Source organism: Ictalurus furcatus, chromosome 25 (genome assembly GCF_023375685.1).
Source record: "Ictalurus furcatus strain D&B chromosome 25, Billie_1.0, whole genome shotgun sequence".
NCBI lineage: Eukaryota > Metazoa > Chordata > Actinopteri > Siluriformes > Ictaluridae > Ictalurus > Ictalurus furcatus.
In genome coordinates, this window is record NC_071279.1 from 11,668,659 (window position 1) to 11,691,144 (window position 22,486).

General features: G+C 39.9%; 2 protein-coding genes across 3 annotated transcripts in view; one reads left to right on the forward strand and one right to left on the reverse strand.

Annotated features, from left to right (window-relative positions):
• ipo13b (importin 13b) overlaps positions 1-10,415 on the reverse strand; it is a 42,884-nt gene extending 32,469 nt beyond the window's left edge. The window contains exon 1 of the mRNA XM_053613564.1: positions 9,478-10,415. Coding sequence (XP_053469539.1) covers positions 9,478-9,561 — 84 coding nt within the window. The 5' untranslated portion in view covers positions 9,562-10,415. The remainder of the gene's footprint in view (positions 1-9,477) is intronic.
• Positions 9,140-22,486, forward strand: part of LOC128600859 (uncharacterized) — a 31,772-nt gene continuing 18,425 nt past the window's right edge. Inside the window, exon 1 of one of the 2 annotated variants that reach the window (XM_053613568.1) lies at positions 9,140-9,320. In XM_053613568.1, the coding sequence (XP_053469543.1) occupies positions 9,299-9,320 (22 nt within the window). In that variant the 5' untranslated portion in view covers positions 9,140-9,298. Of the gene's footprint in view, positions 9,321-13,940; positions 14,586-22,486 lie in introns of those variants that run through there. The other variant, XM_053613567.1, reaches the window with a different exon arrangement.

Sequence of the window (22,486 nt, forward strand, 5' to 3'; positions counted from 1 at the left end):
TCATCTTCATTTAAATCTTTCAGTGGTGTACTGGAACTTTAATTCAGCTCGAGCAACGCAGCAAAAAAATAAATCAGGAAATAAATTAGACTTGACGCTGAAACTCCCGCTTCACTGCTGCAGCGTCCAGTGTAAAATTTTAGCAGTGCAGAGATTACAGAGATTACACACTGCAGTTTTGTCATCATTCCACACAAGAGACGTCATCTTTACACACAGCACGAATTCCATGTGTTTTCCCGCCCTCTTTTGATTGACAGGATATAATCGGCCCTGATCATCGGATGCTTTTATACTATTATTATTATTGGCCGATACATCGGTGCATCTCTAATATTTACCAATATTAACTTATGTGAATGATCATATTTTTAGATTCTCCTGGGAAACCTAAAGCGTGCCCTGCACCCTGACCAGTGCTTTTTTTTCTTTCTTTTTTATCTCAGTAAATATGTTTACGTCCACAACAATTGTCCAATATTAGTGAGTCATTCAGATCAGGATCTGATCGTTTACACAACATGGACCAATTGTCAGGCTGATATTGCTTGAATGAATCTATTGGAAACAGGAAGAAACCTTGCCTAATGTTACGAGGCCTGGTGCAAAGGCGATAATCATCATCAGGGTCTATTTATGGGTAAAATGAAGAGCTCTAAGCAAAGCTTTTTCTTCATACTACATATATACACATTTTTTGGTTTAAATAAATGTGAAAAGCATATTGTCTGCTTCAGGAAAGAGGGAAACTTGTATATTAGTAAACGGTTCATCACAGAGGAGGTGTTTCAAGTTCTAGCCGAGTCATACTATGCTGGAGTGTGAGTAAGGATAACTATAAATGGAAGAAAAACGATTTTCATTTCACTCTTGTGAACATTGTGGTCCTGTCAGACAGACTTAGAAACTAGTTGGGCTATACAAATATATACATATATAATATATATAGTTGGGAATGCAAATATATACCCAATACTTTTCCTTACATACGATGCCTCGGGCCAGTTACATGCACATCTTTCATGATTTAATTAATTAATGAGCTTCCTAAATGTGTAAAAGCAATAATGAAGATTAGAGCATGAGATGAAGCTATAGATATACAGTATCCACACACACACCGAGGGGACAAATTAATGGAAAATGTGGTGGCTCTGTACTGATTTTGGGAGCATTTTGCTGGCGTGCTTTAGGTCCAATGTGTTTGGCCCCAGAGATTTTCCGCACGTCAGTGTTTTCTCTACTCTAACACACCCGTTTCAATTCAGGGAGGCCGGGTAAATAGCAGATTTGGTGAATTGGGTGTGTTAGAGTAAGAAAGAAATAAACAAACAAACAAACAAACAAAAAAACACTCAAACATGCAGGACAGGAGGTTCTCCGGGACCAGGGTTGGGAACCTCAGCATTAGAAGAAAGGGACACTGTAAATCAATACACACGTGGTCACATTCATCGTCCACATGGTGCAAAAGCTCACTGAATAGTTGGAGTGTGAAAACCATCTTATGCCTTCGCAGTCAATAGATCTCAACCCGTTTGAGATTTTAGACCGTTATGGGAGACTCCACCACCACCACCACCACCATCATCATCGAAATACCAAGTGGAGGAATATGGTCTGAAACACTATTCCAGAGCCGTGAAGAATCTGGGGGGAAAGCCTTGAGGAAAATGTTCTTGTGGTTCATTACTTACTCAAACACTTTATTTCTCTTTTATTTGGTCACCTGGCTGTAGCAACAGCTTGGAGCTTTATAGCAGTTATAACGCATGGGCCGGGAATGCAGTTAACCAGCTACTAATCTAATATCGATAGCCCAATGACCAGCCTGCTACGTTTAACCAATGACGTAACCAGCAGTGTTAGCTTATATCCTAGGTCTAGACATTTTAGAAAAGTTACATCAGCCACATCGTGCCTTGGCCAGTGTGTTATTTTAGTGCAGCAGGTTGTGGGATGTGCAAGTATGCGCAAGAGTTAAAGCACCGATGTGAATCATAGCAAGCTGAAATAGATTTAAACATACCAAATGAAAACATTTATTCACAAGTCACTAAAGAGTAGGGTTTTTATGTTGTTCTTAAACCGACGTGTCTGCCCGGCAACTAGGAATACAGCTCAGACACGAAATCTGTAAGCGATTATATTAAACACCAGAGAATATTTATCATAAAAAAAAAAAAAATTTAACATTTCTTACCAGCATTTCAATCAATTAATACAACTACAACAACATTATTGCTATTTATGTTTATATTTATGTGACGTTACCGACATAGTTCATGGCATTTATTAGACACCCAAACTAACATACGTTCATAGTAACTATAGCAACTACATGTCAGTGCAACCAATTGATCAATCAATTCTGAGCAGTCAAATTCAAAATAAAGGCCAATATCCACTGGCTGTCATGCTAACCAAAACACTTGGATGCCAAATTGTTTTGTTTGAGGTTTGACTCAGGCTGGGCATTTGAAGATTGTTTTTTAAATTTAGCCCCGAGTAATTCTCCACTTGGAGCGGTTTGTCACTACGTAACTGAACGTCAGTAAAAGAAGACGGCGGTGTGGTAATTTTATATCTTCAGTGAATGGAGGCGAGACCAATCAGACAGGTTTACAGGAAAATACGTGGAAACACTCGTGTCTTATTAGCTCTCAATTCTTCCAAACGCTACCTCATAGTCAGTTAGTGTGAGAAGAAAAATGTATATATGCCTATTTTTGCCAGTGAAGGAGTTGAAACTGAAACAGGAAAACGAGTGTAAAAGTCTACATGAGTTCCAAGTTAGAGCAAAAGGAAAGATCATGTACTCTCAGCATGGCACTGTAGCAGCTAAACCCATACAACGATAGCTTAGCTGTGCCTCCCCTTGGCTAGTGACACTGAACTAGCCTAGTCTTGTGTTAGAAAGCCAGAAGGTTTTAGATTTTATCAGTCCGGTAGTCCTGCAAACAGTAACAACACCCGAGGCAAATTTTATGATAAAAATATCCAACTTTTTGTCCAATTTTCACATCTTTCAAGCAATTAGCCCTCACTGGCAAGAAAAAGAAAATGCATGGAAACAGTCTGTTTAGGAGAAGGTTTAGAAAGGTTTTTCGATGGAAAAGAATCTGTTCTCAGCCCCGGATGATTAACGGTCCAGCTAACGCCCCTGGTTTGACTCTTATTTTCAACGCCTGGAATCAGGGAATCGACCCTGCATCGAATTAAAACACATGAGGCCACCAGCAGAGTGTAATGTCTTCCTATACTTTACAAACAAATGTGGGTTTGATAATGATAATGAGTCTTTATTGGTCACATATACATTAGAGCACAGTGAAATTCTTTTCTTTTGTATACCCCAACATGTTAGCAAGCTGGGCGCAGGGTCAGAGTGCAGGTTCAGCCATGATACAGTGCCCCTGGAGCACAGAGGGTTAAGGGCCTTGCTCAAGGGCCCAACAGTGGAAGCTTGGCAGTGCTGGGGCTTGAACCCCCGACCTTCCGATCAGTAACCCAGAGCCTTTACCGCTAAGCCACCACTGTCCCACTTGTTTCGTCTATGTGTGTTTTTTTTCGTCTAAATGAGTTAAAGTAGTACATGCTAGAGCGCTTGATAATAAAGGCCAACTCGTCCAAATTATTTCACTATTGATCAACGGGTTAGTTTCTGAACATTTTGGAAATTTCAATCAAATGTTAATTATTTTGCAGAATCGCCCAGCGTCCGCTAGGACTGAGCAGTACCGTGTCTGACCGTTCGCTACCAGCCACCCTTACTTCTCCCCAAACAATACACAACGCATCCATCAGAGCCACAGATACAGAGGCACGCAGATGCACACACACGTCTTTGTGAAACTGGAGACAGCACAAACGGCAAAATATGCAGACACACTAAGAAAGAGAAGAGAGCGATCAGCTCTCAGATCAGATAAGAGAGATACTGAGATGGCAGCAACAACTATACAGTCGGTTCCAAAACAATTCCACTGCAGACACTTAACTGGAATTAATTAAATAACAGGTCACACCAACTACAATCAAATATTAGTGACGTCATAATCTGGGACAGCATGAGAATATTATCAAGTGCTTACATTTGCCACACGAGACCCCCAAGCTAATGCAAGACGGTGGTATTCTGTACATTTTTACTGGTGCGGCAAGGGCTTTTCGCAATTATATGTCCTCATTTCAAAGCCCGGATTTGTTCAATTCCAACCAGATCATTGTTCAGTTCCAATACCCACTGCCTGTCTCACTAACTGAAACATGTCAATGCTAACGCAAACCTCGGCGTGTGCGCATGAGGGCGAATCATTTTCCGTGTGTGGAATTATCGACTCTAAATATTGTGTTTGGTTTGTAGTTTGGAATCTGGAATCTTGTTACTCAACTCCTGAGCCGAAAGCAGAACGGCGACTTGATACTAGGGATGGGTATCGTTAAGGTTTTAACGGTATTACTACTCTTACCCATAATGCTTATCGATCCGGTACTTTAACGGTATTCTTATCAGTGTTGTGTTTTTTTGTTTTTTATGAAAAAAAGAAACAAATTGAGAACAGAATTAATATTGCTTTTTTTTTTTTTATAAAATAAGTTTATTATTATACACCTATTTGTAAACGCACCAATGTGAAGGCATTTTTTTTTGTGTTTAAGATTTATATACTGCAGTAAAAAAAAATACTCTAAAGATTTATATATAGGCTATTTGTAAAGTAACTGAAAGTGATGTGGATTGAACAGCCTAAATGTTTACATACTGATTTATTTCGGATTTTAAAAACAAGTAGAAAAATATGTTGAATGTCCTTTTCACCCGAATGAAATCAACGTCATTTCAACGTGAGGTAAACAAACCAATTAGAGCGATTTGACATTTATTTTAAACGGTGTGAACAACGTTGATTCAACATGACTTTGATGAGCAAAAAGATGTTGGATCGGTGTCGGAGATGAACGCTGTTCCGATGCCGCGAGAGACCTCGATTATGCGATGCTTATACGTTACTGTTATTTGGGAAGGCTGCTAGCACACATACCTGACGTAGATGGGGAACCGGAGACGAGCTAGCTAGGCAGTCGAAAACGTTGCATTTCTCTGTTTGCACATAATGCGATTTTGAAAGATGCTTTGACGGATTGCTCGTGTTTCTGCCCTTACAAGCAAAAATCTTGTTGCACTTGTAGCACCGAGCTTTGTCTGCATCAACTCTAGTGAAGTGTAACCTCACTTCTGAAGGTTTGGTTCTCTCTGACATCGTCACTCTGTGTATTAAGAGGGAGCTTTCGTGTTGTGTGCGTGCTCACCGTTGCGTGTGACAGACGGCCTCCGCGCACAAGAGATCTCACTTCTGGATTGCGAATAACGAAAATACAGACGAATGTCTTAATATTATCTCAAATTAGAAACGGTTGGTGAGATAAAATGTGCAAGATAACGTTTATTTAGCAAGAATAAACAGGAAAAATATTTTCTTAATTTCTCCAGTTCTGAAAGCAGAACTGATTATCGGTTACTATGGTCTTTCATCATTTATCAAGGGGGACCCAGTTTAATGCCGGGTTTCCGTACCTATCCCTACTTGATACACGAGCGATATATTTGTGTATGTTAAGAGAATTTATCAAAGGCTTTCAGCGAGTATATTTCACATCCGTGGGGGGAATATAAAACAGGGATTGTATAACCGTATACCTGGTTTGCTGCTATACAGCGAGTGTTCACAGGTCACTAGCGTATAATCAGAACACTAAATGCAATGATGAGTCAGCAAGAGTGAGAGAAAAATCACAGATCAAGGACTCTGATGATGAATACACTCTAAAAGCAAAGCTGGTCAAGCATATAATTATTATTGTTGCTGTTTTCTGTTGTCAGACTTGCTATGGTTTATAAAGCTACCCACATTCCATAACAATGATAGAATGATTTAATAAAACAATGTTGCTCTCAGTACTGGACGTTTGTCTAGACTGTACTACTTTAATAAATATGTAGTTACTGTAGTACTTTAATAAAAAATTTTTTTTTACTTTTGAGAGACTAGGGTCATCATCCTGTCTTGCTCTTTAGCAGCTTTAAGCTGTAAAGTTTCTATGGCTACGTCTTCGGGGAGATGAGAGTCAGTAGATGAAGAAGCAAAGATTCGTTCTGCAGATTGAACCAGCCGGAGAGGGAAAGCCCTCACAACTGGTATTTTCATGCGTCTCGAACGCTTTGCACTGACCACTTGCGACAGTCAACAGACACTTAGCCATTATTATAACAATTATATCCATCTATGTAGACGCAATACAGTGGTACAGTAGCTAAAGCGATGCATGTTATATATGCTGCACAGTCACTTTATCTGTACCATGGAGACTTTCAGCTAGGGATGGGCGATATGGACTTAAAACTATAGCACAATATAGGTTTCTGGTATTTACTGCGATAGCGAGATCAGTGACGATATTAACAAGTGATAGCAGCATGCAGTCTTGAGAGCCTCAGAAACACAAACACTGATCTAAAGGTAAAACTGATTTTCTGTAACCAAACCAGTTCCAGATTGTAGAGGTAGCTCCTCGTTTAGCGATTAAACTCCTCCTCAGCTTCACGTCCACCTTCCACCGTACTTGTTTTTGCTCTGCACGTGAGCTGCGAACGGGTCGCACGCCGTCGCACACAGAAACACGTCATCAACTAGGCTTTATCGTTATTATCGCCCATCCCTACTTTCAGCTCTGATCATACCGCTGTAGCACTGTAAAGTTTGTAATATGATGCTGCTCTACCTCACCTCCATCTCTGCACTGCACTGAGCTCAATACTATAAGCACCAATTAAAAGAGATGAGTGAAACCAAAATAATGTGCGAGCTGCAAACATAAATTTAGATGATGCACTGCAACTTAAAAATCGGTCCACCCCGAACAACTCTCGTGTGTCCCAGACCGCCAGCGACCACTTCTTTTTGTGATCCGATCACAGTTCAGACCTTTTATTAACATCCTTCTCGGCTGATCAGACCACAGGTAGCTAGTGCTAAATCCATTACTGAACAGAGTCAAACGTGTCCTTTATGATCCAGATCCATTCACGGAGATTGTCTGGGTCACCCACGTGGCCCGATGCGTCCCAAACAACAAAAGACCGCCAAATGTAATCACACAAAGACCGCTTTAAAACCTTTGAGAAATTACTAGCCTTTTTTTGTAATACTGCTTCATTAAGAAGCTGTAGAAGAAGCCTTTATTTGTCACGTATACATTACAGCACACTGAAATTCTTTTCTTCACATATCCCAGCTTGTTAGGAAGCGCAACATCAGAGCGCAGGGTCAGAGCAGCGCAGGGTCAGCCATTCCCTGCAGAGATATTTAAGGGCCTCGCTCAAGGGCCCAACAGTAGCAGCTTGGCGGTGCTGGGGCTTGAACCCCCGACCTTTTGACCAGTAACCCAGAGCCATAAAGGTTGAGAAGCAAGGCTGTATGATGTTAAGTTTGGGGTTTATACATGCGGTAGATTCTGAGACGTATACACAGCTGGTTGGAGCGTGCTGATAAAAGAAATATCAACATCATCATCATTATTATTATTATTATAGGGTTGGCTTGATCACCCAAGACAGATATTAATACCATGTCTAAATAGGGGGGAAAAAAAGCGTCAAATGTCAGGTATCTTCACCAACTTCAACCTCCGTTGCCTACTGTCCTCATAAAATGCTGTGGATCTAAACAACTAAATCTTCTGATTTCTAGAAGAATCCTCAATACCCATACAGATTTTTTTGAATAACAGCTTGATGCAGCAGCGGTTCCTCCTGCTGTATTGTAATAAAGTTTCAGATTCTGTCCATCACCCAGACCTAAACTTGGAGTAGCAAGACAAAGCACTTTATATCGGGGATACAGCTCCCAGAGATGGAAATATGACACCAGACTGTGACACTGAAGAGAGAAAGTGTCATCTTTAGCTTAAACCGTGTCCTGTATTTAACATCGTAAAGACAGAGACAAACGTGCACATTCAGACAGAATTCAAACATTTTCCGTCACATTTTCGTCTGTGAAGCCTATTTCTATCTGAGTCTCACACCAGACCGGTTTAGAGTCGACCCTGTCTCTGCATCGTGTAGCGTTTCAAGAAATGATCACAGTGCACTAGATCAGAACGTGAACGCCACCGTCCAGCCCAGGGTCCAAGATCGCATCTTCTTGCCTTTATCTTAATCTGATTAACTAGAAAACACCTGCATTCACATCTGGACAATGGCAGCGTTACATACTCACAATGTAAACAAAACACGACAAAGAAAGCACGCTCTCGTCCATACAGATTACACATCTCTAACAAATGAATTAAAATGGACAATTACACGTAAAAATTTATTAAATTGTAATCTTACAAGAATAAATTCTTCGATGTTGACCTGAACGGCTCATTTTGTTTAAAACGGTCAGAAAAGTACGACTTTTGTGTGTGTGTGTTGTTATTTGAACAAAATTTAGAAGGAAGTGTCCATGTATAATTATTTTTCAGGATACAGGATAGATATAAATCTTAGTCACGTTATATTTGGTTCGATCGTAAGGTCGCGCTCTATAACTTTAATCATTCTTCATGACAAATACCACAAAATTAAATCTAAACGTGGAAAACTTAAATGGTTAGTTAAACTACTTTTAAGTGAATGTAATGTCTATGTCGAGTCTCATAAATAGTTTGACAATGTCTGCTCTCACCTGTTTGACAGAACTAAAATTGATAGAAGAAAAAAAAGTGTTATATTTATATCATATTGTATTTATTGATATATTTTGGTCTTTAACTTGGATGTCCTGTCCTGGTGTCCTGTTCTCTGCCTTGTTTTTGTCGACTATAGTACACTATCAAGTAATGCTTAACTGCATGGCTGGTTGGGAAAAGAAATGATGAAGGATAAACGAAAGAAACAAACACACGTGACTCTGATTTCTGTGTTTCTGAATTCTTATTCTGATTCTGTTTTCTGAGTGGTTTTCCACAAGCTGGAATATTCAGTCAGGATCTAATGATCTACACCAGGGATTTCCAATCCTGCTCCTGGACGGCCAAATTCCTGCAGAGTTTAACTCCAACCTGGTCCAACACACCTGCCTGGAAGTTTCTAGTAATCCTCAAGACCTTTATTAGGTGGTTTAGGTGTGTTTAATTGGGGTTGGAGCTAAACTCTACAGGACAGTGGCTCTCCAGGAGCAGGATTGGGTATCCCTGATCTACACAGTACAGCAGAGATGATCCAGTCAGTCAGTCTGAGGAGTCAGTTATGGTTCTTCTTCTTTATAAAGGTCTGTAAATGATCTCTAGGTATGCTTTATGGATAGGATTGAGGTCCCTTGGGGTAAAGGATGATGTAGACGATATTTCCCCTCCATCATGATGTGCGTACGGGTCTAAAACGAACGAGTGAAAGTGCATTTATGTCATGTCCTTTGGTTTGCTCACCTTCTCTACGTTCTCCACGGTGAAGTCGGCGGTGCTCGCTGCTGTCCTAGCCGGTGTCTCCATGCTCTCAGAACAGGCGAACATGACAGATACTCAACACAGCTACGTCTTCAGGGTTGCTGTCGTTGTTGTTAGTTTGTTTTAAAGTCTCGTAGCTTTTACTCTATTATTCTTCTTCCTTTTTTTCCCTTTCGTTACTTTGCCAGAGACAGATTAGCTAGCTGAACAGGAGGCTCGAAGCGGTGTCTTAGCTAGTGAGTGTGAAGCTAGCGTTGCTCAGCCATGTTTTTTTGTGTGTGCGTTTTTGTTTTTCTATTCTACTCTAAATGTCTGGACCAGACCATGTCTCCATGTGTCCACATTATAGGACAGTTTTCCGCATTATTATCTAGGTAATGAAATGTTCATAAAAAAATAAGCCCGGATGTGTCTGTTCTCAATGGTGCAGTGTTTCTAAAAACCCGTGCTTCCCCCTCCCATCCTTCACTTCACCTCTCTCTCTCTCCCTCTCTCTCTAGTCCCTACTGTATGGAGTATGAACAAATGCCTTCTAAACCCTATCAAGTGCTTTATATGTCCAATAATGATGATATTTGCGAAACAATTCTAAGCTATGTATTTACCTATTTATATGTAGTGTTAAAAACCCTGCCTTATTTTTACACAGGCGCTTTCATTATGGTCCATCCTATTGCATTCTGGGAAATTGAGTTTTTTGTTGTTGTTCTTGTTGTCTCAATATGTCTAATGTAGCCTAATAGTGACCCCGTGTGATATTTCCAGAGAATTTCATGTTATTTTAAGTTCATGTATTTTTCCTGGCCAAAAGTTTGTGGACAACTGACCATTACTTCCATATGTGCTTGTTGAACATGCCTTTTCAGATTGATTCCCTCATTATGGTTATAATAAGCGCCACTCTTCTGGGAAGGCTTTCCACTAGATTTTGGAGCTTGGCTGTGGGATTTGGGTTCATAGAGCTACAAGATCATTAGTGAGGACAGGTACTGATGTTGTGGGAAGAGGTCTGGGGTGCAGTCAGCATTCCAGTTCATCCCAAAGGTGAACCAAAGGTGAACCAAAGGTGTTGAGGTCAGGGCTCTGTGGAGGACACTCGATTTATTCCAGATTTTTACACAAGTCCTAAAAGTAGATAAAGAGAACCCAATTAAACAAATGAAACAAAAATATTATACTTGGTCATTTTATTTATTGAGGAAAATGATCCAGTATTACATATCTGTGAGTGGCAAAAGTATGTGCTTAGGATTAGCAGTTAATTTAAAGGTGAGGTTCGCATACTTTTGCCACTAAAAGATATGCAATACTGGATCATTTTCCCTCAAGTTTTCTGATGGGTTCGCAAACGTTCAAGCACCACCGTATATTAGCTTATGAAAGTATTTTTTTCATATTGTTATTACAAATGTTCAGTGTTTGTAGCGTTAAATTATTTGATTTGTTCAAAATATGTATATGATAATATTTAAATTTGAATTCATATTTCATTCATATTTTAAATCATGGATAAAAAAGAAAATGAACAAATGCGGTTCTGTTGTAACAACTTTATTTCCAGGCTCAAGGTCCATTATAAAAGAAACATACAACAAACATGCAAAATTACATACAATACAAAACATTTAAAAGAGACAATTATACCAATATTTTTCTCATAGGTATCGCACCACACTTTACCTAAGGTTTGACAACAGCACAGTGATATCATTCTGTGAATTATCCAGCCGACGAATACATTTATACATCAAGTTTCTCATTAAAGCCATAAAAAGTTTTTACTCTTGACATACAAAATATGTTACTTGCACTGCTCCACCCCAGTTTCTTCAATATATTCCTCATACAGTCATTGCGGTCAATCTGAAGCTTACAAAGGCTCACTTTTTTAAAAACTTAACCCTCAAAGGAGCAGTATAAAAAGAGGTACAGCATGCTCTAATAAAAAGGTTTATCTTAACCTGATCTGAACACACATAAACTTTTCTCACCAACATATTATCTTAGCCATATAACATACGACGCTTCCTATACATAACCTCATCAACACACATTTCATCATTAATAATATGCCCCAAATATTTCGTTTTAGTGCATACATTTAGTACTTGCCATGACAGATAAACATCTGGAAAATTAAGGTCCTTATCCTCGTTTGTTCTACATATCATGGCAACACTCTTTTTTTGCATTATATTGTCATAATCATATTTCGTCCTAATGCATTTTCATCCTAATCATATTTTCATCCCATAATCAGAACATTTATTTAGCAGCTGTTGAAAGCCAGCACTACTCGGAGAAAAAAAATGACCAAATCACCAGCATACATAAGACGACTAATTAAGATATTACCAAGCATACATCCAGTCTTACAGTCACTTAATTGTTCTGACAGTTCATTCATATAGACATTAAAAACGGCTGGTGAGAGTAGACCTCCCTACCGCAGACCATTACCTACTCCAAAAGGAGCTGAGACACTATTACCCCATTTTATTGTCATACTCTGATAAGCGTCCCAATATACCACAATTCTTAGTATGCTGTTAGGCACACCCCTTTGTCTTGTGATGATTAACTCTATATCAAAATCCTTAGAGGCATCAATAAAGCTAATTATAACAGAGGAATTTTGTCTTTTATACAGTTCTGCTATTTCTTTAAGTGCATATATACACAAATCAGTACTATGCTGTGCCTTAAAACCAAATTGGTTATATGTGGTACCAAGATATACACCTAATCAATCTAATAAAATTCTTTCCAAAACTTTTGATAACAGAGTAGCTACAGCAATAGGCCTATAGTTATCCGAACTTCCCACCTTGCTAGGTTTATCCTTGATAACAGGCAACAAGGCTACCGGCAACATAGACTCTGGCAACAGCCCATGTATTATCAATCCAGTAAAGAAAAAGACAAGAAGAACTTCAACCCTAGGGCTCGCAAACTTTACATGTTCAGCAGTAATTTGATCCAAGCCACTGGCTTTCCTATCTGAGAGCTGCATTATTGCTTTATAAACTTCATTAGTTGTAATGCCCACCATATCAATACAGGAAACCTTTTCTACTTCATACGGTTCATTCATTACACAATTAAACAAGGCAAAATAATGTTGTCTCCACAGTTCGACTATATTCTCGGCTCCAGATACACCCTCTGTAGAGCATGGTAATATCACATTATTCCTATTTGATGTGCTTACATCCTTCCAGAAATCATTTACGTTATTATGTAGCAGATTTTCTGCCAGTGAGTCTGCTCTCAACATTTGTTCATGTTTACAGACATATCGATTTGCGTTTTTATACCTAGCATTAGTTAATATCTTTTGTTCCAGAAGAGGCTCCTGTCTTTGCCTACGTGCTAAGTTCCATGCCTTAAATGCTTCCTTGGCTTCAGTATAGCATCCAGACACATAATATTTTTCCCACCCTGGCTTCTTATTCTATTTCTTATCAGTACGTGTAGAATATGGTCTACTAGCCTCATACACAGCTCCCACAATATCATCATACACATAACACAAGGCTGAACCATGAGAACTTTCATTACAATTCACATCTGTACACATAATTACATCTCTGGGTTATACCACCTCAATCAAAAGAGAATCAGTTTTCCCCTGATATATTAGAACATCATCTTTCATAAGTTTGTTCCAGTCTAATTTTACCGAACCAGCCCTTGTAAACTCGTAATTCATCTCAGGCAGACTTTGCATCTCAACAGTCATTACAAATGGTACATGATCAGAGGTAGTTGCCTCATAAAGAATTACCATTGATTTTAGAGTACAATGAGCATCAGCAGTACTAACAGATCTTAGATCTATGTAGATATTATTTAGTTCTGTGTTGTCTCATGTGGTCATGTGTGTCCGGCCTTTCAACTGAATGAATTACATGATTTAATTTAGCCTAGTGATAGGTTTTACCTACCTACATAAACCATTTATTACATGCATTTGTGTGTTTTCCTGTGATGCTTTACACTATAAACATGTAATACTTTAAAGTATAAAGTTTCTATTATTATACAAATATTACCTTTCATGTAGTGTGTTATACGGCTGTTTGTGAATGTAAAACGTCTGTAAAGTTTCAAAAATCAAAGCGAAGGACAAATTGAGTGATTGACTCCCAAAAGAAGGACCCGATTCTGAACAGCTGAAACGAGTCGTTAGTAATTCCACACTTACTTCCTGTACTAACCTACGCAGGTTTGTAACAAAAATCCCCGCCTCTGGTCTTCATTGGCTGCTCACTAACAGACTGAGATGATACTTCTTAGGGTAGTGGGCGTTTCCTTGTGACACATCTGACAGGTAGACCAATCACAACAGACTGGGACATCTGACCAATCAGAGCAGAGTATGCTCTCTGAAAGGAGGAGTTTAGAATTTAGATCCTTTAGAACGGATCATTTAACGAGTCAATTGTGACACTGGGGGGAAAAAAGGTAACGCTACAGTTTAAATTATGAGCACATTAAAGTGTTTTGGATGCATGTACATCTATTGTATGAGACCTTTAAAACAAAATTTAGCACGTTTCAAAACCATAATAGGTGCACTTTAAATATTTACTGGACCCAAGTAAACCATGACGAGGAATTGTCGCGTCACTGTATGTGGGCGTGTCCGACCCCGGTAGCCCCGCCCCTCCGGCGCTATTTCAGCAGCGTAACGCGGCTGAGTCAGCTACAGATTGCGCGAGACCGCTGTAGTGTCGTGAAGAGCACAGAACCGCACCGCACGCGCTTCTGACATGGACACATAGCTGTTCCCAGAGTGTCATAGTTATAACAGAGTGTGTTCCTCACTGTTTTCCACTTCAAGTAGGATCTGAGTTCATTGAACGCAAGTAAAGCGCTCACGAAGGAGCTGCATGAAGTTCACTGAATTAACAGGAGCACAGAATTGATCATCTTCATCATCATCATCTTCTTCTTCTTCTTCTTCTTCTTCTTCTTCTCATACTACTGCTCAGTTTACTTTTTCATCGATTACTAGACAGACATGAGGGAAACGGAAACTATTGCTCTTTGTGTGCTGTTCCTCTTCTGCTCCTCTTTCACACAAGGTAAGAATGTTTTTAATTTAGATGATCGATATATTCATTACACTTCTGGTGGAACACGGGATTGCTCCGGGATAGATTGGTCGTGTTTTGATTCAAAAGCAAATTGTAAATGAGACAAACTTAATACAAGTTCCTGCCAAGTCATTAGTTCATAGATAAGTGCCACGTGAGCATGTGTGTGTGTGTGTGTGTGTATATATATATATTATGTATGTATGTATGTATGTATGTATGTGAGCGAGAGAGCGAGAATGGGTGGGTGGCCCAGTGGCTTAGTGGTCAGAACGCTTCACACCTCAGGGTTGGGGGTTCAAATCCTCTCCACCCTGTGTGTGTGCAGAGTTTCCATGTTGGCTCCATGGAGTTTCCTCTGGGTATTCCGGTTTCCTCCCCGAGTCCAAAGACGTGCACCGTAGACGGACTGGCATTTCCAAATTGTCAGAAGTGTATGCATGACACCGTCCAGGGTGTCCTCTGCCTTGAGAGCCTCTGTGACCCTGTGCAGGATAAGCAGTATGGAAAGTGGATGTGTGTGTGTGTGTGTACATATATATATATATATATATATATATATATATATATATATATATATATATATATATAATATCTGCAGTTACATATTTTTTCTTTTTTTTGTTTTTCTCTGAGACGAGCTTTCCTCACACACCAATCCAACTGCCTTTCTTCTTTCACTCACTTTCTTGGCTGTCCTTACAGAAAACAGTTTAAATGTCCATAGGAATGAAAAACAGATCTGCCATTAAATTCTCTATTTCAGGCGACTTCTGCAGAGCTCGGCTGACTTAATTACAGCCCAGCTTTTCCACTTTCTTCTTCAGCTCTGTGGTGCTGGTTAAGGCACTCGAGGTCTGTGAAAGACCTAAAACTGATTAGAAGAGAAAATCTGAATCATGATTACATTACAGATTGATGCAGTCAGAGCTTCTGCTTTGCATTTCACACATGGTCCGCTTGATCTGGATGGCCAGATTTCACTGGTGGTCTTGCCCTACAGTTTAGTGTGTGTGTGTGTGTGTGTGAAACAAATGATATTTAAACCAAATCATGCCATCTCAAGCTGACTCAATCTTTCCCAGTCTGAAAGTCTCCCAATACTCCTTAAATGTTGCCTTAACACTTTCACTGCAAATCCTCTGTTTATATTCGAGGCAAAGGATGACTAGCTGCCCATAAATAAGAGAAATAAATGCTAAATGCATGAGAAATATGGTATATGAGATGATTCTTTAGCAGTATCATATAATAATTGCAGTGTGTGCACATGTTATATGAGGTGGTTGGGGTATATTGAGATATCTGCACCTACTCCAAGTAACACGAGACAGGAAAAACAAGCATGCGACGGTCGTATTGCTTTTTAAACCTAAAACAGAGGTTCCATTGATTTTAGTGTTTATATAGAAACGTGTGAGTTGAGCTTTTTTTCTTCTTCTTCGTGTTTGCACACTTAGACATAAACCTCTTTCTCTGTTACGGAAGCAGAAAAAGAAATTGGTATTACATCACTCACTGGGGCTATATGGGGTGTGTTGGAGTGTTAAAAACTGAACCCGCATGAAGCTACGCATGCTCCTGCTCTTTCTGTGGTATCTTTTATCAAGGTTTATTTCTCTTAACATGATATTAAGACTCACAGAACCCTCAGTTTATACATTAGGGTTTTCACCACCTTGGGAAGTTCAAGTGTCGTGTAGGTGGGTGAGGAAGACTGTTCTGAACATGTATTGGAACAATCACGGTTTATTTTTAGAGCCAAACCTCCTTTTGTCGCACTCCATGTTCTAACTGACTGCCTGCTGACATCTTGTTGTGCGCAGTCTTGTCCTGTCCTCACCACTGGGAATCGAGCCCTTATAAACTTTCATCCATCTTTCCTGTTGTACAGTGTAAAAATAAACCATACTTTCCAAAGCGTATTGAAAACTATACTGTACAGTACGCACACTGTTTGGAACTGCGAAAGCAAATTTTCATTCTAAATATGGAAATGGTTTATGTGCCATAGTTTCACTGACTCAGACACTTCCACTGTCCTTGTTGTTACATGTCGTCTTTGTGAAGGAACCGATGTGCTTTCCTTTCCTTTGTTTGTTGGTGCATGTGAGGTGTATTTTTCGTGGCCGATACATGAGGTAGGTAATCCAGCTTAGTCAGTATTACTTTGCAGAATGAGCGATAGATGTTTGAGTGGAAAAGAGGCATAGGCATTATAAATCGCTGACTGTAAGTCTGGCTAAGCAGATTCTTGTCTCTGTTGTTCGAAAAAGAAAATGTTCCATAGTCGCTGTGCTTGAGCAGGAAGAGATTATTTGTTGAAATGTAATCATGTAGTGCTGTGCATTTCTGTACAGCCATCTGCAACTTATAGTGGGGTTTTAAAAATGTTTTTTGTAGTACAGTGAAAGTAATTACACCCCTCCCCTCCCCCACAACATGCCTATGACTCGGAGGGTGCAAAATATTTTTCACTGTAACAAAATTATTAAGACAAAAGTGCATAAGTATCCCCTCCCTCTTCACCAAAAGTCAGTAGTTTATAGAGCTGCCTTTTGCACTGAAATTACAGCTGCACTGTCTCGTGGGGTATGTCCCTATTAGCTTAGCACCTCTAGCCACAGGGATTTTTGCCCATTCTTCAAGACAAAACTGCTCCAGCTCCTTCAAGTTAGATGGGCTGTGTTGGTGTACAGTAATCTTCAAGTCATGCCACTGATTCTCAATTGGATTAAGGTCTGGACTTTGACTAGACCATTCCAAGACATTAAAATGTCTCCCTTTAAACCACTCCAGTGTCACTTTAGCAGTATGTTTAGGGTCATTGTACTGCTGGAAGGTGAATGTCTATCCCAGTCTCAAATCTATAATAGGTTTATCTCAAGCATTGCCCTGTATTTAATGCCATCCATCTTTCCTTCAATCCTGACCAGTTTTCTAGTTCCTGTCGATGAAAAGCTTCCCCACAGCATGATGCTGCCACCACCATGCTTCACTGTGGGAATGGTGTTCTCGGGATGATGGGAAGTGTTGGGTTCGTGTCACACATAGCACTTTTCATAATCAATTTCCCAAGTAAAATTTTTGGTCTATCTGATCAGAGAAGCTTCTTCCATGTGTTTGGGGAGTCTGCCAAATGCCTTTTGGAGAACTCCAAGCGTGTCTTCTTATTTTTTTCTTTAAGCAATGGCTTTTTTTCTGGCCACTCTTCCATAAAGCCCCTCTCTGTGGAGTCTATGGCTTAAAGTGGTCTTATGGACTTCATTGTCAAGTGGGCCAGAGCGAAAAATCAGTTTGGATAAATTTCCAAGAAATGCAAAAACAGAAGGATTTGTATGAAATGTCATGTGTAACCTTTTCTAAACACATCTATTTCTCACCTTACCCATGATGTCTACTTCTATAAATGTAGTGTTCCCACTCTCTCCAAGTGCACACGAAGCCATATATCTGAAAATATGACCATGAAGAAAAATCTAAGATGGAGTCCTGCACATATGTAGCTTCCAATACAACTGGACCTGTAATCATATTTACAGTAAAAAAAAGGATAATATTTGGACCAATTTCATCTATAATGCCCAGAAGTGGTTGGACCATAACACGAGTCAGGAGACTGGGATGGCCATGGCAGGATCTTGATTTTGTGGTCAGTAAACCATTTTTGTGTTGATTTTGATGTATGTTTTGGATCACTGTCCTGCTGGAAGATCCAACCACAGCCCATTTTAAGCTTTCTGTCAGAGACAGTCAGCTTTTTATTTAATATATATTGATATTTGATGGAGTCCAGGATGCCATGTATCCTAACAAAATGTCCAGTCCTCTGGCAGAAAAACAGCCCCAAAACATTAAAGAGCCACCACCGTATTTAACCGTGGGCATGAGGTACTTTTCCATATGGCTACCTCTCTGTGTTCACCAAAACCACCTCTGGTGTTTATTGACAAAAAGCTCTATTTCAGTTTCATCTGACCATAGAACCCGATCTCATTTGAAGTTCCAGTAGTGTCTCGCAAACTGAACACGCTCGAGTTTGTTTTTGGATGAGAGTAGAGGCTTTTTTCTTGAAACCCTTCCAAACAACTTGTGGTGATGTAGGTAACTTCAGATTGTAGTTTTGGAGATTTTCTGACCTCAAAACACAACTAACTTCTGCAGTTCTCCAGCTGGGATCCTTGGTGATTTTTTGGCCACTCGAACCATCCTCTTCACAGTGCATTGAGACAATATAGACACGCGTCCAATTCCAAGTTGATTCATAACATTTCCAGTTGACTGGAACTTCTTAATTATTGCCCTGATGGTGGAAATGTTCCTTTTCAATGCTTGTGCTATTTTCTTATAGCCACTTCCCATTTTGTGAAGCTCAACAACCTTTTGCCGCACATCACAGCTATATTCCTTGGTCTTCCCCATTGTTATGAATGACTAAGGGAATTTGGCCTGTGTGTTACCTCATATTTATACCCCTGTGAAACAGGAAGTCAGGAAGTTATGGTTGAACAATTTACTGTTCCTAGTCACCCAGGTGTACAAAAAAAATAGAGTAAAATATCATTGGGAATATACTTCAAATATATGTTTCTCTCTCTCTCTCTCTCTCTCTCTCTCGCTATATATATATATATATATATATATATATATATATATATATATATATATATATATATATATATATATATATATAATATTTGTGTGTGTGTGTGTGTGTTTTTGTCCAAAAGTTCAACAATAAAGACAATTTTTGACCTTTTTCTCTACTTGTGTAGGTCGTTAGTTGAACGTTCTGCTTTTTTTCCTGGATCTAAATCCTTGTTTCCCTTCAGTCTCCTGTCGTGATTTAAGCTCATCAGATCAGAGAATGCTTGCTCTTTGAACTCCCCTTCAAAGCTGCGATTAACAAAACCGCATGCTAAATGAACGCTAGTTTAAAAGCAAACGCTTGACCAGGTGCGTGTGGCCAGGTGTGTGTATGTGATAATGGTTGTGGTGAGAAACGCTTTGTTTCTATTTCTAGGCCACCGCTCATGACCAAATGTTATTCAGCCCGTAATGGTGCAACCGTCTTACCCCCTTCATTCTGTTTTTCACATAGCTATTCCCATGAGTTTCTCTTTATTAGTCTCTTTAATATACATTAAAGAGAGAAATCTCTCATCCTTCCAAGCACTGTCTTTCTTTCTGCCTCTCCTCTTTCCTTCACACGTACTTTTATTTCAGTATCTGTCTCACTTTTTCCACAGCCAGGATTTCACACCTCTCTGCTTCTCCTCACCTTTACCTCCTTCTCAGAACTCATTCTCCTCTCTTCCTTATCTTCTAAAGTTCCTGTGCTCAAAATAATGCTGCGTTTGACATTCCTCCCAAGAGGGAATTGCGTAATTTTGTTATTACCTCTGTAAGTAGGGGGGAAAGCATGGATGTGTCCATGTTAGTCTTTTGTCTGCAACAAGCTATCCAGCGAACTGTGATGAGTGATGTGAAACAGCGAGCTGTATAGTCAGTGTTATAGATTTAACAAGTGAATTAGTCTACATGTTGATGGATCTAAAGCATGGATGGATGGATGACTCGCTTAAAGGTAAGAAGTGATACCTTGTTTGCTGTTGATGCTGTGGGCAGCCATGTTGGTTTGACATCACTTGCTGAACTCCGAGTTGAGGTGGCATTTTCTTAGATAATTCCCTGGTTGGAGGTCAGAAATGATCTCCAAATACGAGATATGACCTTTAGTAGAATGCAGCATAACTTGCACTTCTTTCCATGCAATAACAATGATGATGATGATGATGAAGATATGATCAGACCAGTTCAGCAGTTCATTTGTGCCTGATTCTGTTTTGTTCCCTGACTCTGTATTGTTTTTTGTCGTTTACACAATGTTTAGTTGTTAAATCATGTATCCTAAACTGCTCCCGATGCTATTTTCTCTCTCTTTTTTTTTTTTTTGTTTGTTTGCTCACTGCAAATTCATTTCTTGTCCAATGATCTTCACAAACACAGGTTGTGCTCTCTTCGAACCCTTTCTTCGAGGAGTTCGCATGTTCTCCCTGTGCTTCGGGGGTTTCCTCTGGGTACTCCGGTTTCCTTCCCCCAGCCCAAAGACATGCGTTGTAGGTTGATTTGACGTTTCCAAATTGTCCGTAGTGTGTGAACATGTGCCCTGCGATAGCTTGGCACCCTGTCCAGGGTGTCCCCCGCCTTGTGCTCTGATCTCCCTTCGACCCTGTGTCGGAAAAGCGGGGATGGATGGATGGATGGGTGGATGGCTGGACAGACAGATAGATAGATCGATCTAGCCATCTGCACACATCCCCGTAATCAGTACTTCCAGAACTAGGATATCTTGCTTAGAATCAAAAAGCACAGGGTGTGCTCTGACCAGGCTGCATAAATAGAATAGAAGGTGCAAGAAGCAAATGGTGAATATGAACAAAAACGAGAAGGGCAGAGCAGAACCACGGTATACTTCGAGAGCTAACTCACTTCTCTCAACCTATACCAGTGAGACCTCTCAGTAAATGGTGTAACAATACAGTCCCTGTCAGTCTGCCCCTTTAGCATCCCTGTAGGCCTAATGTTTTGACAAGAATACAGGGGCTATAATGGGTATACACCAGTATTATATATATATATATATATATATATATATATATATATATTAGTCTACAACACACACAAACACTGATTCTTTTAGCCAACTACTGGAAATAGAGGTTCCCAGTCTACTTGTGCTAACTCTGTATAATTGCTCATGATAAATGTGGTCATTGTGCATTGTGATGCTCACATGTGAGCTGCACTCAGTGTGTGTTTGCGTCAGGAGAGTGTAAGCCGTGGTGCTCCATCCACTCTGGAGAACAGGGCCATTATTGTGGGGCTCAGGGTGTGGTAGATTGGTGTGCGCACGCACACACACACACACACACACACACACACACACACACACACACACACACACGCATGCTTGTGCACACAACTCTCCCTGAGGACACTGACTTGTGGTGTGAGAGAGAGAACTTTTTGAGAGAGTCAGCTGCTCTGAGATATGTGGTTTGGAGGAATCGTGTTTAGTGAAAAAGGGGAAGGGTTTAACAGAAGGACAAGAGCTACTGTGTGGTTTTACATACTGGGTGAAGTGGCCCTTGTTTCCCTTTAAAAAAAATAAATAAATAAATAAAAAAGGTCAGTAACCCCCTACCCACTAACTAATTTCTAACTTTACAACACATTTTACATCACACTTTGGCATCATAATCAGCATTTGAGTATCTCTGGAGTATCTTATTTAATGTCCTCAAAACACTGGCGATCAACTTTAGCCACCATGGGGCTGAGTGGTGCAACAGAAACGCGGCCGCTTATGTATATAGAAGGACAATTGGTGGTCCTGTCCAGCTGCCCTGTGATATGACATAAACTGAGCTGCATGTGTCTCAGAGGAAGCATGTGTTAGCCCTTACTCTCTATGGCTATTAGCACTTGTGTGAGTGGGTGGAGACTATTTGGAAATTATTTTTGGATACACAGCATAACCCGTCAAGTTTCTAGTTCACGTATTTGTATAGCTTGGGTCACTGATTGCATTCATACAGTGCAATGAAACCATTCAGTGAACCGAGTTAAATATAATTCGATTCGAATCTAAAATTTGAGAGTAAAACCTTCTAGCCGAACATAAATATGCTGAAGATATTCAAGAGTGGTGAAAGATTAAAAAAAAAAAACATTGTCATAATGGATTCAGATAAATGTAACATACTTTACATTTTCGCATTGGTGTGTGCTCATGCTCAGTGGAAACTGACTCCTTTTTCCGGCTGGGGTGTGTGTGTGTGTGTGTGTGTGTGTGAGAGAGAGAGAGAGAGAGAGAGAGAGAGAGA